The sequence below is a fragment of the Ornithorhynchus anatinus genome, chromosome 10, assembly GCF_004115215.2.
Source record: "Ornithorhynchus anatinus isolate Pmale09 chromosome 10, mOrnAna1.pri.v4, whole genome shotgun sequence".
NCBI classification, from domain to species: Eukaryota; Metazoa; Chordata; class Mammalia; order Monotremata; family Ornithorhynchidae; genus Ornithorhynchus; species Ornithorhynchus anatinus.
Window position 1 is genome coordinate 14004220 of NC_041737.1, and position 14392 is coordinate 14018611.

The 14392-nt window shown below is 39.8% G+C and overlaps 1 protein-coding gene across 4 annotated transcripts in view; it reads left to right on the top strand.

Annotated features, from left to right (window-relative positions):
- PCCA (propionyl-CoA carboxylase subunit alpha) overlaps positions 1-14392 on the top strand; it is a 323266-nt gene that overhangs the window by 104488 nt on the left and 204386 nt on the right. For all 4 annotated transcript variants that reach the window (XM_029073673.2, XM_029073672.2, XM_029073674.2 and 1 more), the window contains 2 exons: positions 4690-4726; positions 13446-13524. In XM_029073673.2, the coding sequence (XP_028929506.1) occupies positions 4690-4726; positions 13446-13524 (116 nt within the window). The remainder of the gene's footprint in view (positions 1-4689; positions 4727-13445; positions 13525-14392) is intronic.

Consider the following 14392-nt stretch of genomic DNA (forward strand, 5'->3'; position numbering starts at 1 on the left):
TTTGACATCTATGTACATGAACAATAATTAGATTGCCAAAAGAGAAAGCTATTATCTGTTAAACTGCTGTATAAATGGACATATTTTCATAATGTCTTTGACTCTTGAGACTATCCAAACAAAATTATCCATAACTTCCCATTCCCTGTAAGCTAAATAATGCATATAGTAATATTGTATGGCTCTTTCAAGATAGAACTTTAACAATTTGCTTGGTTAAGAACATCATCATCAGTGGTATTTGTGTGAGCACTTGTGCAGAACACTGTACTAAATGCTTGGGTGAGTACAATACAACATTGCTGTGGGACACGTTCCCTGTCCACAAGGAGCTTCCAGTCTAGAGGAGGAGACTGTCCTCTTCTTTCTCCCACCTTCAAACTGTGGGAGCCCCTCAAGGCTCAGTTTTTGGTCCCCTTCCATTTTCCATCTACATTCACTCCCTTGAAGAACTCATTAGTTCCCATAGCTTCAGCTACCACCTATAAGTGGCTGATTCCCAAAACTGCCTCTCTTTTCTCTGCAGTCTTGCGTTTCCTGCTGCCCTCAGAACATCTTTACTTGGATGTCTCAACAACACTTGAGGCATGTTGGTCTTCTGTCCCTCGACTCAGTGATTACACCACTACCTTCCCTGACTTAGAAGCCTTTAACTGTGGCATTATCTTTGACTTATCTCTCTCATTCAATTCACATTTTCAGTGTCACCAAATCTGGTTGGTTCTCTTTTTACAGCATCACTAAAACCCACTCTTTCCTCATCCTCCAAAATGCTACCGCTGATCCAAAAGCACTTACCTTATCCAGGCTTGACTACTGCATCAGCCTCCTCACTGACCTCCCTGCCGCCTGTCTCTCTCCACTCCAGTTTTACATCTCATTCTGCTATTTGGATCATTTTTTTTTTTAAAGCATTCAGTCCACATCTCCTCACTCCTAGAACTCCCAGTGGTTGCCCATCCACCTCGGAATCACATAGAAACCCTTTACCATCAGCTGCAAAGCACTCAATCAGCTTTCCCCCTCCTACCTCACCTAGCTGATTTGCTACTGCACCCCAGCCCGTACATATCGTTCTCTTAATGCCAGCCTACCCACTGTACCTCTGTCTCATCTATTTCACCACCAACCTCTTGCTCACATTCCTCCCTTGGGCCAGAATTCCCCTCCCTCTTCACATATGACAGATGATCACTCTTTCCCACCTTCACAGCCTTATTAAAAGCACATCTCATCCTAGAGGCCTTCCCCAACTAAGCCCTCATTTCCTTTTCTCCCACTCCCTTCTGAGTAGCCTTGCATTTGGATTGGTGCCCTTTAATAATAATAATAATAATAATAATAATGTTGGTATTTGTTAAGTGCTTACTATGTGCTGAGCACTGTTCTAAGCGCTGGGGCAGACACAGGGGAATCAGGTTGTCCCACGTGGGGCTCACAGTCTCAATCCCCATTTTACAGATGAGGTAACCTAGGCACCGAGAAGTGAAGTGACTTGCCCAAAGCCACACAGCTGACAAGTGGCAGAGCCGGGGTTCGAACCCATGACCTCCGACTCCAAAGCCCGTGCTCTTTTCCACTGAGCCACGCTGCTTCTCATAAAAATATCAATTTTGTACATTTCAAATTCATATGCCAGAAGAAATTCTGTTCAATGAAAGGACATGCAATTACGTCGATGAGAAGTTTTCACCTTCACCAAGTGAGTTAATCAATCAATATTTATTAATTTCCTACTGTATGAACAACACTGTATTATGCACTTGGCAGATGGGTACAATACAAAAGAGATGGTAGATAGGATTCCTGCCCATAAGAAGCTTATAATCTAGATAGGGAAACAGACATTAAAAACAAACAATTACAGATAGAGGAAATGATGCATTTGCCACTTGAACTGTTTTCATGGGCCCACAGAAAGAGCAAGAGGGCTGGCCAGATGAGGTCTGCAAGGGCAATGGTGGTGGTGGAGACAAGGTTTTGCTGCATTCAAGCTGCAGAGGCGGGTGCAGGGTGATGCAGGAAGTAAGCGACTGGGGAATTAGAGCTGTAGGGGCTTAGGCCGGGCTAGCTGGGGTGTGCAAAACCAGTAGCAGAAAAGGAGGGCTTAAATTGCTTGGTCAACCTCTTTCCCAAAATGTTCTCAAATAAAATAAGTGCTTTATTCACCCCACCTTCCATCCCACAGCACTTATGTACATTTCTTTTATTTTAATGACTGTCTCCCCTTCTAGACTGTAAGCTTCTTGTGGGTAGGGCCACACAGTCTACCACCTCTGTTGTATTGTACTATTGTATTATTTATTGAGTGCTCCATAAACGATTGAATGGTAACATAAAAGAAACCAGAGAGGTACATAGCAATGTAAAGTACTTTATGGGTGAATAATACAAGTAGTAATTTAACTAGTTGTACAGTGATAAGTATGCTATGGAACTTTTTATAAAGTTCACTAATTATTCTCAAAGTGTGGGTGTTCTTAAAAAGCTATATCTTTTGAAAGTGTTTTCCACAAATTTAAATAAATATGACCTAATTGATCATTAAAATGGGTGGAAGTCAAAATATTTTGATATAAGGAAATCTAAATTCATGCAATATTTTGGAATATTAAAAGACAAGCATAAACTAGTATTATTAATTATTTCCAAAGAGTTTTTCATTTTATGTAGCTGTAGCGTGAATAGTTTATTTCCAAAGACAGACTCAAAATCTGAGCAGGTTGAATATCCTCTGAGGTATTGTAGTGAATTTAAATTTCTGTGTGGGAGCAGTTTAAATGCTAGTTAGTAGTTTTATTTGTCAGCTACAAACATTGGTACTGGGAGTGTTTTTCTTTGATCAGAACATGTTTTTTCTTTGATCAGAACATGTTTGTCTGCTGTCTTTTTCATAAAGAAATTTATAAAGGTAATGCGAGTGTAACAAGTTCTCTGACCTGCAGCTTGCCGGGAAGTGAACTTGCTCTGGACCCGTTGGTCACTTGTGTCAAGATAACAAAAATTTTTTAAAAAAGCTTCCTCCTTTCTTTCGATTCTATTTTGCAAATATACGAATACATTTACAAGAGAAAAGAAATGTAAAAGTTTCCTTCTTAGATTCTGGCCCTTCATCAGTCATCACTCTTCCTGCATTTTGTTCAAGAGGCTCTAATTGTCTGCATTTGGCAGGTTTAACACTTCCTGACAGAGAGGCTATTAAGGGGAAGTATTCTCGCATAACTGTCACAGGCAGGAACAAAGAACCTTCAAACTCAATGTGTGGAAACCACTAACATTCTTAAATGACCCTTTTCAGGCATTTTTATCCCTTTAAGCTAAAATTTGGAGGGTGCAGGGTCATGGAAAACAGCAAGGTATAATAAAACAGTAAACCTTGATTTTTTTTTTTTTGGTAGATTTATCTCTGACTTAAAAACAATTGTTATTTGGAAAATCTCATTAGCAGATGTGACTGGTTGGAGTAGAGAGACTTAAAACTGATGTTGCTTTCAGGTCTGCTTTGAACTTAACAAGCACCGATTTGTGGAGCAGACTAGCTAATGAAAGGAAATTAAATTTTCTGACAACTTCCCCTTTCCAGCCTCCTTATTCTTCAAGGCCTGTTATTAGGTACTGAAGACTTTTAAAGAGGATTTTGTTTTATGATTAGACATAAATGACCAGGTATGAGCATTTTTCATGTATTTTAGTGAAGAAAGTTCTGGGTGCTTTTAAAGTGAATTATTTAAAACATTTTTTTAAAATTTCAGGTTTCATTTTAAACACTGATAACTTGGCACACACTAGGTTGAGATCTCCAGACATCATTACCTTCTATACAATTATTTTATTGTCATCACGGAATCATACTTACTAACAAATTCTTCGTAGCTGTCATTTAGCTTTTACTTCTTGCTCAGCAAATGTGCAGTGAGAATGCCTGATGTTTCAATGTTTGTTTTATAGAGGAGATTTGATTAAAATTGATTGAAATGAGAGTGAATTTGAGGAAAATCTTCCCCTTTAGGCTTTCCCGATTAACTTTTCCCTGCCTGTGACAGTGCAGTATAAGGTAATTTAACTCACCAAATCGAAAGAGTGCCTGAAGAGTAACTGTATTTGGAAGGAACTCAAAGTAAAAAGAAACAAGAAACCGAAACAGGTACTATCAGGAGAATTTAACCTGCTTTGAGGGCAGGTGATGATTACTGTAGATGTTAGGTTTTTTGATTTTTTTTTCTTTTAATTTTAAGGTTATCTGTTGGTGCAGTTCCCAAACAATAGAGAATCAACTCCCCCTGCTGACAACATCCAGGAGAACATGACAATTAAATATCAGAGAGACAGAAACAAGCTGGTAGTGGACAAGTTTTAATGATCTGATTTATGATCCATTATTGATTGTAAACTTCCACATTATAACATTAAATCCCTGCCACTGCATCAGATTATTTTGCAATTCTGGTAGTTCTTCCTGTCAGCTGATTTCAGCCGGCTTTGAGTTTCTCAGTACAATAATGATGAGGTAGAATTTACATTCCACTTATGGCATTCATTTTGCATTCCTCTGAATGAAAAGGGTCAGAAGGTTGTAAAATCAAACATTAAATGAATCAGAGGAGACAGTAGTGCAATATATGACTGCCCTAAGGACATAGTGCAATGGCTGATGGGATTAACATTGGCTCTCATTTCCTGCTTTTACAGGATGCAGATGAAGCTGTCAGAATTGCAAGGGAAATTGGTAAGTTTTTAAATTAGCTATGGTGGGATTTGTATGCCTTTTTAGCAGGAATGGTTGACAGAATTAAATGTGTAATAGATAATCCCTACAGAACAAATACCGTTTTAGTAGTTTTAAATTTCCCAGTATCTTTTTGACTAGAAGAAAGTATCTTATTTTATGGGGAAAATGGATTTTAATTTAAAGCACGAGTTTCGCCCAAATTGTAGGCAGGATTGAAGCTACAGTTACAATTAAAGAAATTTATTTCAAATATTCAAGAATTGGATCTAAAGTAATTCTGAATAGATGAAGCAGAATGGCATTTTTTTATAAGGGAGAAGCAAATGTGGTGGGAAATGAGGATAAGCATTCACTGTTTGGACCATGTATGGCATTAACCTAGCAAGAATGCGCATGTTTTCTGCTGCTGCAACAAGTGTTAGTTTTTTATTCAAAATAATTGAAGTGGGAAAATCGTGGAAAAATTAGAAAGTGCTGTGAATTCCAAGGACACTCAGTAAATGTGGCTCAGTGTAAAGAGCCTGGGCTTCGGAGTCAGGTCATGAGTTCGACTCCCGGCTCTGCCACTTGTCAGCTGTGTGACTGTGGGCAAGTCACTTAACTTCTCTGTGCCCCAGTTACCTCATCTGTAAAATGGGGATTAACTGTGAGCCTCACGTGGGACGACCTGATTACCCTGTATCTCCCCAGCGCTTAGAAAAGTGCTCTGCACATAGTAAGCGCTTAACAAATACCAACATTATTATTATTATTATTATTATTATTATTAAATGCTGGTTGACGATGATGATGACTGGAATCTTAACTTAGCCTGGGAGGAAAAATGAGTTGCAGAGCTTAGATGGGATCTAAATCAGTTATGTTTATTAAGCGCTTACTCTGTGCAGAGCACTGTACTAAGCATTTGGGAAAGTACAATATAGCAGACTTGTTCCCTACCCTTAATGTGCTTACAGTCATTACAGGCATTAAAATAAATGACAGATATGTACATAAATGCTGTGGGGCTGAGGGTTAGGAAAATACAGGGTACAAATCCAATTGCCAACAGTGAGGGTGTAGGGGAAATGAGAGCTTAGCGTGTAAGATTTGCTGGTTACAGAATAGTTCATAAACTAGGTGTTCTTCAGACTAATTCTCAATCTGTAAGATTGCCATTCCAAAAGGACTTCATAACCCTGGGCAAACTCTTCTTCTGTGTTTATTTCAGCAGCATAGTTACCAGAGTATAGCAGTTTGTTTGAGTGATTTAAAGATTCGTATGGATGCTCATCGCCTCATTAGGTGGAAGAGTTTGAGGATGGGAATCTAATTTTAACACCAGTTTCCAGGAGTGTATGCATCCTCAAGCAGGGCTGTTGAGAATAAATTGAGCAAGATTATAATTCACAATTCTACTTCATTGGTGGTGAGGAATAAGGCAGATGACATCCCTTCAGTTATGATGCAGCTGGCTGTACCAGTGTGGCATTATCTTAGGATGGTGATAAGCTTCTTAGGTAGTCAAATTTTTTGAGGTTGTTTCCTGCACTTTTCTCGATACTTGAAGTATGGCAATATTGTTGAGACCTCGTGTGGTGTGAAGTTGAATTGTTAACCATGTGTTCTCTTTCCTGTTGTTGGTCCAGTGAAGAAACACTGGATCTGGGAGTTGGTAAAGTGTAAAGTAAAGAAGTAATAATAATAATTATGGTATTTGTTCAGTGCTTACTATGTGCTGAGCACTGTTCTAAGCGCTGGGGGAGATACAGGGTAATCAGATTGTCCCATGTGGGGCTCACATTTTTTAATCCCCATTTTTACAGATGAGGTGACTGAGGCACAGAGAAGTTAAGTGACTTGCCCAAGGTCACACAGCAGACTAGTGGCAGAGCCGGGATTAGAACCCACGACCTCTGACTCCCAAGCCAGGGCTCTTTCCTCTAAGTCACGCTGCTTCTCTTGGGCAAGACTTGCCCAAGGTTACACTGCAGGAAAGCGGCAGAGCTGGGATCAGAACCCTTAACCTTCTGACTCCCCACGTGCTCTATCCACTATGCAGCCCACGAAACAGCGGGATGCATTCTTGGACAGCGTGACTGCGTCACGAATGCATTCGTTTTTTCCCATGAAGCGCCAAGCAGTTCAATAAGTTCTTTTTCAGAACCATCCCTGATATGAAGAGTAGACCCTACAGATGAAGAGTTATACAATAAATCTCTCTTTCTCCCTTGCCCTTTCGTCTTCCCTGTTCTTGGGGCCCTCGTGCTCTCTTGTCCATAAATTTGCCTCCTTCTTATTTTCTCCCTCCTAGCTTCCCGATCCCTACTATTGCAGTAAAGGAAAAACAAAAAACAAAACCCTTTGTCATATCAATAGTTGAGCCTTTTTGTGGCTAGCTTCATCCTATTAGCAGCAGGAAAACAGGTGTACTGCTTGGAGCAGGAGGCAGGGGGAAAGAAGGGGGTGAGAGCAAGGGATGGGGAAATCAATCAATCAGTGGTACTTACTGAGCACTTAGTATGTGTAGAGCACTGTACTAAGCACTTGGGAGAGTACACTACAAAAGAATTAGCAGTTTCCCTGCCCATAATAAGCTTGTAGTCTAGTTGGAGAGACAGACATTAAAATGAGTAATTTATAATATGTAATTTAAAGATATGCATGACAGTTAAAAGATATTTATGACCAAAGTGACCACAGAAAATTGTCGACGTAGAGCGGTAGTGCCGTAGCCCCGCCCACAATTGCCTTGATAGCCACTCCAGTCTTCGGTGCCCAGATTAGCCCATCATTTTTCAAGATTCTTGCTGAGCCTGGCCACCTCACAGAATGTTCAAGGTGGTTCCTTGATCAGAAACCTTTTCCATGGGTGATATAGCTCCAAAATGGGGAAATAAGACTAACCCCCCGATCTCCCTATACATGGAATGGTGGTCTTTTCTACTGGATGAACAGCAGGGCTTTCAAATGGACAGATCATTTACGATGATTCTGAAATGAACAATGAGAAAGAAGTCTCCTTATAGTCTACTCAGGCAAACACCAGAAAGAGGGTTGATTTCATTCATTTTATTTCCACGGGGAAGACGGACTATAAATGTTTAGACTTCAGTTGCTTATGCTGTTTTTTTGGTACACTTGTCAACAATGACTCAAAAGAAGTACTCTTACAAAGGGGAACACTAGTTCCATACAGTCTGTAGTTTCTTTTAAGGGATACAAGATAATCAGGCTGGACTCAGTCCTTGTCCCGCATTGGGCTCACAGTCTAAATTGGAGGGAGGGGGACTTAATCCCCATTTTACAGATGAGGTAATTGAAAGATACAGATGTTGTGTCTTACTCAAGGTCACACAGCAGGTTGGTGGCAGGGACAAGATTAGAACCCAGGTCCTCTGACTCCTAGACCTGTGTCCTTTCCACTAAGCCATCCCGACACCTGCCTGCTGTGTGACCTTTCCCTTTCTGGGACCGTCCCTCTCCACCCTCCAGTGCCCATTCCCTGTAGTTACACAACCTTCTAACTAGTAGTGTGAGGATAGTACCATAGACCCCAGACCTAATAATTGATAATTGTGATCTTTGTTAATAATAATAATGATAATAATAATAATAATGGCATTTGTTAAACGCTTACTATGTGCCAAGTACTGTTCTAAGTGCTGGGGGATAAAGGGGAATACAACGTAATTGGGTTGTCCCACATGGGGATCAGTCTTAATCCCCATTTTACAGATGAAGTAACTAAGGCACAGAGAAATGAAGCGACTTGCCCAAAGTCACACAGCTGACAAGTGGCGGAGCCGGGATCCAAGTCTGGGAGTCAGGAGGACCTGGGTTATAATTCCGGCTCAGTCCCGTGTCTGTTGTGTGACCTTGAGCAAGTCACTTCTCTATGCCTCAGTTACCTCCTCTGCAAGATGGGGATTAAGATGGTGAGCTCCTTGTGGGGTAGGGATTGTAATCCAATAAGATTTGCTTGTATCCACTCCAACGCTTATAACAATTCCTGGCACATAGTAAATGCTTAATGAATACCACGATTATTATACAAGATTATACAAGATTAAGATTGTAAGATTATACAAGATAATCAGGCCCTTATGGGGCTCACAGTCTAAGTGGGAGGGAGAACAGTTGTTGAATCCGTATTTAGCAGATGAGGGAACTGAGACACAGAGAAGTGAAATGACTTGCCCAGGGTCACACAGCAGGTAAGTGATAGAGTCAGGATTAGAACCCAGTTCCTCTGACTCCCAGGCCTGGGAATGGAAATGCAGCCAGTTGAGTATCTGGGACTTATGGGCCCTACCAAGCCTTTCAAGAGGGAACTGCTGGCCTGAGGTGGTTGATGAGGTGGGAGGAGAGACTGGTCTAGATGGCCTTTTGGGACTTTATTGAGACCCACCTCCTTCATGTGCTTGTTTTAGAAATGCAGTATTCCTTGTCTGGACCCAATTCTGGAAGAAGATGGAGTTTCCAAGAGAGCTTTGGTCAGAGGGAGTTGGATGAAGGGGATATTTAAAATGGTGCCCAAGTTGGAGCTCCATCTGCATACATGCAGCACATACATGCTCAGCTGTTATGAAAGACAGTTCTTTTTGTTGATTTAAATTTGACCTAGTCATTAAATTGTAACAGTAACCAATCATTCAGTACTTCTGGAGGAAAATGTACCTCCTGGATAAATTCAAAATTTCTTGTTCTCTTCCTTTGCCTTGTGGTTTGTAGGTTTTTTTTTTAATACGGCCATTCCTGTGAGAATTAGGTTTGTCAAAGAATTATTTTTTTTCGGCCAAAGTCCCGCTGCTTGATCTGTTTTTGTTGCTAGTCCTGGGTACTGTCTTTAATTTCTGCTCATCTGTAGAGAGTGTATTCTAATATGCTCAGTAGATTCAACTAAAACCGCCCCAGGAAAAGTTATACTCAAGAAGCTTTTTTTCCCCCCAAAAAACTGTTTTTCCAAAAAATTGTTGAAAAAGGAGATGCTCTGACTGTTTTCTTTTTATTGAATTAAACTGGTCATTTGAAGTCAGGATAGCACTGCCTAGGAAGGGCAGGGGCCTGGGTCTCCCTCTCTCCTAGTTCCACCCCCGCCAGTTCAGTGTTATGTTTCCTGTGTGAGCTTCTGTGTGGTCTAACCTCCGTCTCCAACTCTTTCTCTTGAAGGGCAAATCTCCCCAGTTCTGTTTCCCACCTGTTTTACTGTATGTTGTTTAACTCACTTCTCCACCCTCACTTTTGCCATCTTTCTCCTGGCTTTGTTGTTCTCCGATCTTTCTTTCCTCTTCCCTCTTTCTACTGCCCTCTTCCAAAGAGCTTCATGTAATATTCAGGCAGCAATGTGAAGACAGCAGGGCTTTTGGTTTTTGTTGGGAAACTTCCTGTCAAACACTGCACTCTGGTTCCAATCTGTACATTGACATTTACTTGATTTTCGATCTCTGGAGTACGATCGGAAATATGGTAGTTTTCACTTAATTTTGATAGAGGAAATGGTAGACAAATTAATTACAAATCTCTCTTCTTCCTTCCCCTCTAGTTCCACAAACAAACCAAAATTTTTGCATGGTAATTTATTTATCTTTGGCTCCCTTTGAACTGATAAGAAATTCTGACAAATGATATGGGAGTCTCCTACTGGCTGGGGTTTAAATTGGTTACAACTCCTTGCTATGTGTTCCATATTAAAACATTTATATTAGAAACAGGTGAGAATATATCTCTGTGACAGAGCGATCAGCTACCTGAGGAATGTGATAAAATTTCTACATGTATATCTAGTCCTGTTAACATTTGAAGAACAACAGTCAATTCGATGTCATTCTTTACTTTTTCACTAGTAAAGTGTTCATGGGAATATTAAAGGATATGGAATCTTACAAAGTGAATGACAGGACCGTTTTGAAATAGAAGTATAAATGTGATATTGTTTACAATGATCACAGTCACCTGAGAGAACCATTTTCAAATAGTGGACTTCAAATGTGGGTTTATTATTAGGGAAGCATTGGGCAAGTCATTTTAATAATGTTGGTATTTGTTAAGCACTTACTATGTGCAGAGCACTGTTCTAAGCGCTGGGGTAGACACAGGGGAATCAGGTTGTCCCACGTGGGGCTCACAGTCTTCATCCCCATTTTACAGCTGAGGGAACTGAGGCACAGAGAAGTTAAGTGACTTGCCCACAGTCACACAGCTGACAAGTGGCAGAGTCGGGATTTGAACTCATGACCTCTGACTCCAAAGCCCGGGCTCTTTCCACTGAGCCACAGTTCTCTGTGCCTCAGTTATCATCTGTAAAATCGGGATTAAGACTGAGAGCCCCCTGTAGGACATGGTCTGTGTCCAACCTAACCCTGGTATGGGCAGAGATTGTCTCTATTGCTGAATTATGTTTTCCAAGTGCATAGTGTAGTGCACACAGTAAGCTCTCATTAGATGCGACTGAATGAATGAACGAATGAACCTGATTAGCTTGCAAGTACCCTAGTGCTAAGTACAGTGTCTAGAACATAGTAAGCACTTACCAGGTGCCCTAAAACAAAAAAATGAAGGATGCCCATTTGATTTTAGTGGCCAGCTACTTCCTAGGGTAGCTGTAGTGCATCTGAAGATCTTCTTACTCTTTCTTTGTAAATTTTTTATATGCTTTACGAATAAGCAAAGGCAAAAATAGTGTTGCCTAAGGCAGGAGCGAAGAAAGACCTTGTAAGCAGAATATATGCTTCAGGGACATTTAACTGTAGTGCCAGGATTTTAAATAATAATTTTTGCTATCATCTTGAGAGATTAAATTTAAGCCTTTGAAATTCAGAGAACTAGCGTAAGAGCCATTGTTTATTTCCAGGAAGGTAGACCGAAGGAGTGTTCCATAAATGAGTTTGGCATTGGGGAGCGGCTGGCCAGTTCCAAGTTGATCATCTCCTGCTGAGTCTATAGTTAGAGTTCATTCCTTTCATAGATTCAAAGGACCGGAAAGATTTTTATATGATTTTCTCTTTGCGAAAGGTCTCCAAGTTTGTTCCCATTTTGTTTTAAGCCCATTAATCCTATTTGGAGACTTCTAGAGAAGGAGATCCCACAGACTGGGTTGGTAAACTGCTCTTGGGTCTAGGAATCCTTACCTCAGAAAGTTTTAATCCCTTATCCTGTGGCTCATATTCAGGCCTTAGTGTATTGGTAGAATGACTTGGTCAGCCACCTCTATGATTCAGCCTTTAAGGTGCGTAAAGATTCATATTAACTTTTCTCAAGGCTTATCTTCCCCAGGGAGAGCATTTTGGATATAATCAAAGAAGAGATGAGCGAAATGGGCAGAAAGGATGGAGAAGAGATTTAAAAATAGAATAATTAGAGGGGCAGTTTTTACCTCCTGTAGCCAAAGGAAAGGGCATTTAAAAATCTGCTAGCATTATGATTTGTGATGGAGTTGTCACACATCAGGTCATTTCCTTGTTTACAGCAGCACAGAGTCACTATAATACTAATTACTGGCCCAAGCAAACTAGAGAAAGTAACACCAGGATCAGTGTATTTCAACTCTTAGTAGACTGTGGTTACTGGGAAAATGTTCTTTGTCTACTGACCTATCTGAGGCAGTTGGTGGGTTTCATAAATATGCATTCCCACGTGCAAGGTCAATTTACCTAATTCCTCAGTATTAAGGTTGCTGAGGGCATAATTTTCCTCATAATGAGTGCAAACTCTACTTACAGGTAAAATCAATATGAATCATTCCAAAAATAGAGTGTAGTAGGCTCAAGAGATTTTATTATTGGTAATAAGAATAAAAGTGTATTTTGCAATGCTGCTGTAGAGCAAACAGTCTATTAAAATTTATACCACAGCTTGAAAAGCTTGGTTGCGTGTGGATATCGTTTTTCGAAACTCTGGTTATAAATTGAAGGATTTTTCCCTCATCACAAGTGAATTCTGAAACAGCCTAAGCAGTAGGTTCAAAAGTCTGTCAATTTGGAAAATTTCCTGCTCAGCTCACACTTTTCAGTGTTAGGATGGAGTTGTGACTGATAACAGCAAATATCAATAATTGGAAGTTCAGTATTAGGCACCTGGCATTGATTTTTGTATTTCAGCGATTTTGCACTAAAACTCCTGCCTGTTCCTGTGTTTATCTCAGGCCTTGGGCTTTAGGGCCCATGCTAATTTCTATGATAGTTATGTTTACTGTGAAAAAAATGAGTTCTTTATCAATGTATTTTCTTAAGAGTGATTGGAAGAAAATACATAATTTGGGGCATATACAGCAGAGGCATATGAGGAAAGATCTATTTACTCTGAGTAGGAAAGGGATTGACAATGGTTTCATATGAATATCCACAATTCTTTTTTTAGTTTCAACTTGAAGATTGCTTTGTTGTGTCTCGGCTATCTCCTACAACTATCGACTTTTGAAATGGCAAAAATCTCCAGTGTCAAAATAAATAGTTTCACCAGAAGCATGTTGTACTAGTTGAAGCTAGTAGATATTAGTCAAAATGAGCAGGAAAATTAGATAATGTAGGTAGGTTGGTCTTTTTAAAATGGTGACACTGGTTCTTTAACTTTTTCCAGTAGAGATCACTGCACCTCTCACTTTTCTACTCCTACAAGCAAATAACTTTTTAATAAACTAGTTATTGTCTACACATTATTGGGCATGTGGTCAGTTGTCATGTTCATACAACCAAATGATCAAAGTCTGAACTTCTGTCTAATTGTTCCCCGCTGTTAGGCTACCCTGTCATGATCAAGGCCTCAGCAGGTGGTGGTGGGAAAGGCATGAGAATCGCTTGGGATGATGAAGAGACCAGGTGAGATGCTGTCCAAAAATCTTGTCTTGATGAAAATTGCAGTTACCGGAGATTTCTAAACTGACAACCAATTAGCTAGCAGACTTGAAAACAAGCAGTGGAATAGTTTATGCTTTTACCTGCTTTGGAAGAAAGACAAAGAAGCTGCAGCAATAACCTTTCTTTAATTTGCTGTTACTATGCCAATCAGTCTGTGGTATATGTGATAGGTTTTTGTCTTTTTAAAATGAGAAAAAGGGTCTTCATTTCCCTGAAACGTGTCCTTTCTATCATTTTGGTACTTTTAAGATGTTTACGATAATACCGTGTTAGTTAAACAAAGACACAATCTGGTAACGTTTTTGTTTGTGTCATTTAAAAATCTGGAGCAAAACAATCTGTTTTTGTTTTCCTAAAAGCAGCCATTGTTTGGTAAGTTTTCATACTGCAAAGGCTTCTTTCCTTTTCTTTAGTAGTCTATACCTATTAAGTTCAGAGTAATATGGAATATTAATTTTATGAAATGGTTTTATAGCATATTTATTTAAAAGCAATTTGTATTATTAGTTATGAAATAGAAATCACTTTGCTGTTGCATAATTTAAGACTTTCCTCTGTATTGAATGAGGATTATTGACTTCAGTTTTTGCTGGTAATAGACTAGTGTTACAGTACTCACAGAAGTTACAAATTAACTGGTAAAATGAATTCCACATGAGACTCCATCACTTTGCATCACAGTGACTATCGCTACTGGTTTTAAGCGTTTAGGAATAGTAAAGAACTTGCAGTGTCCTGAAATGCCGTGCCACAAATTTTTAATTTTTATTTTACGATGTCTGGGATCCAGGTTCTGTACCACAGAGTTGCAAGTAAAATCCATGTGACC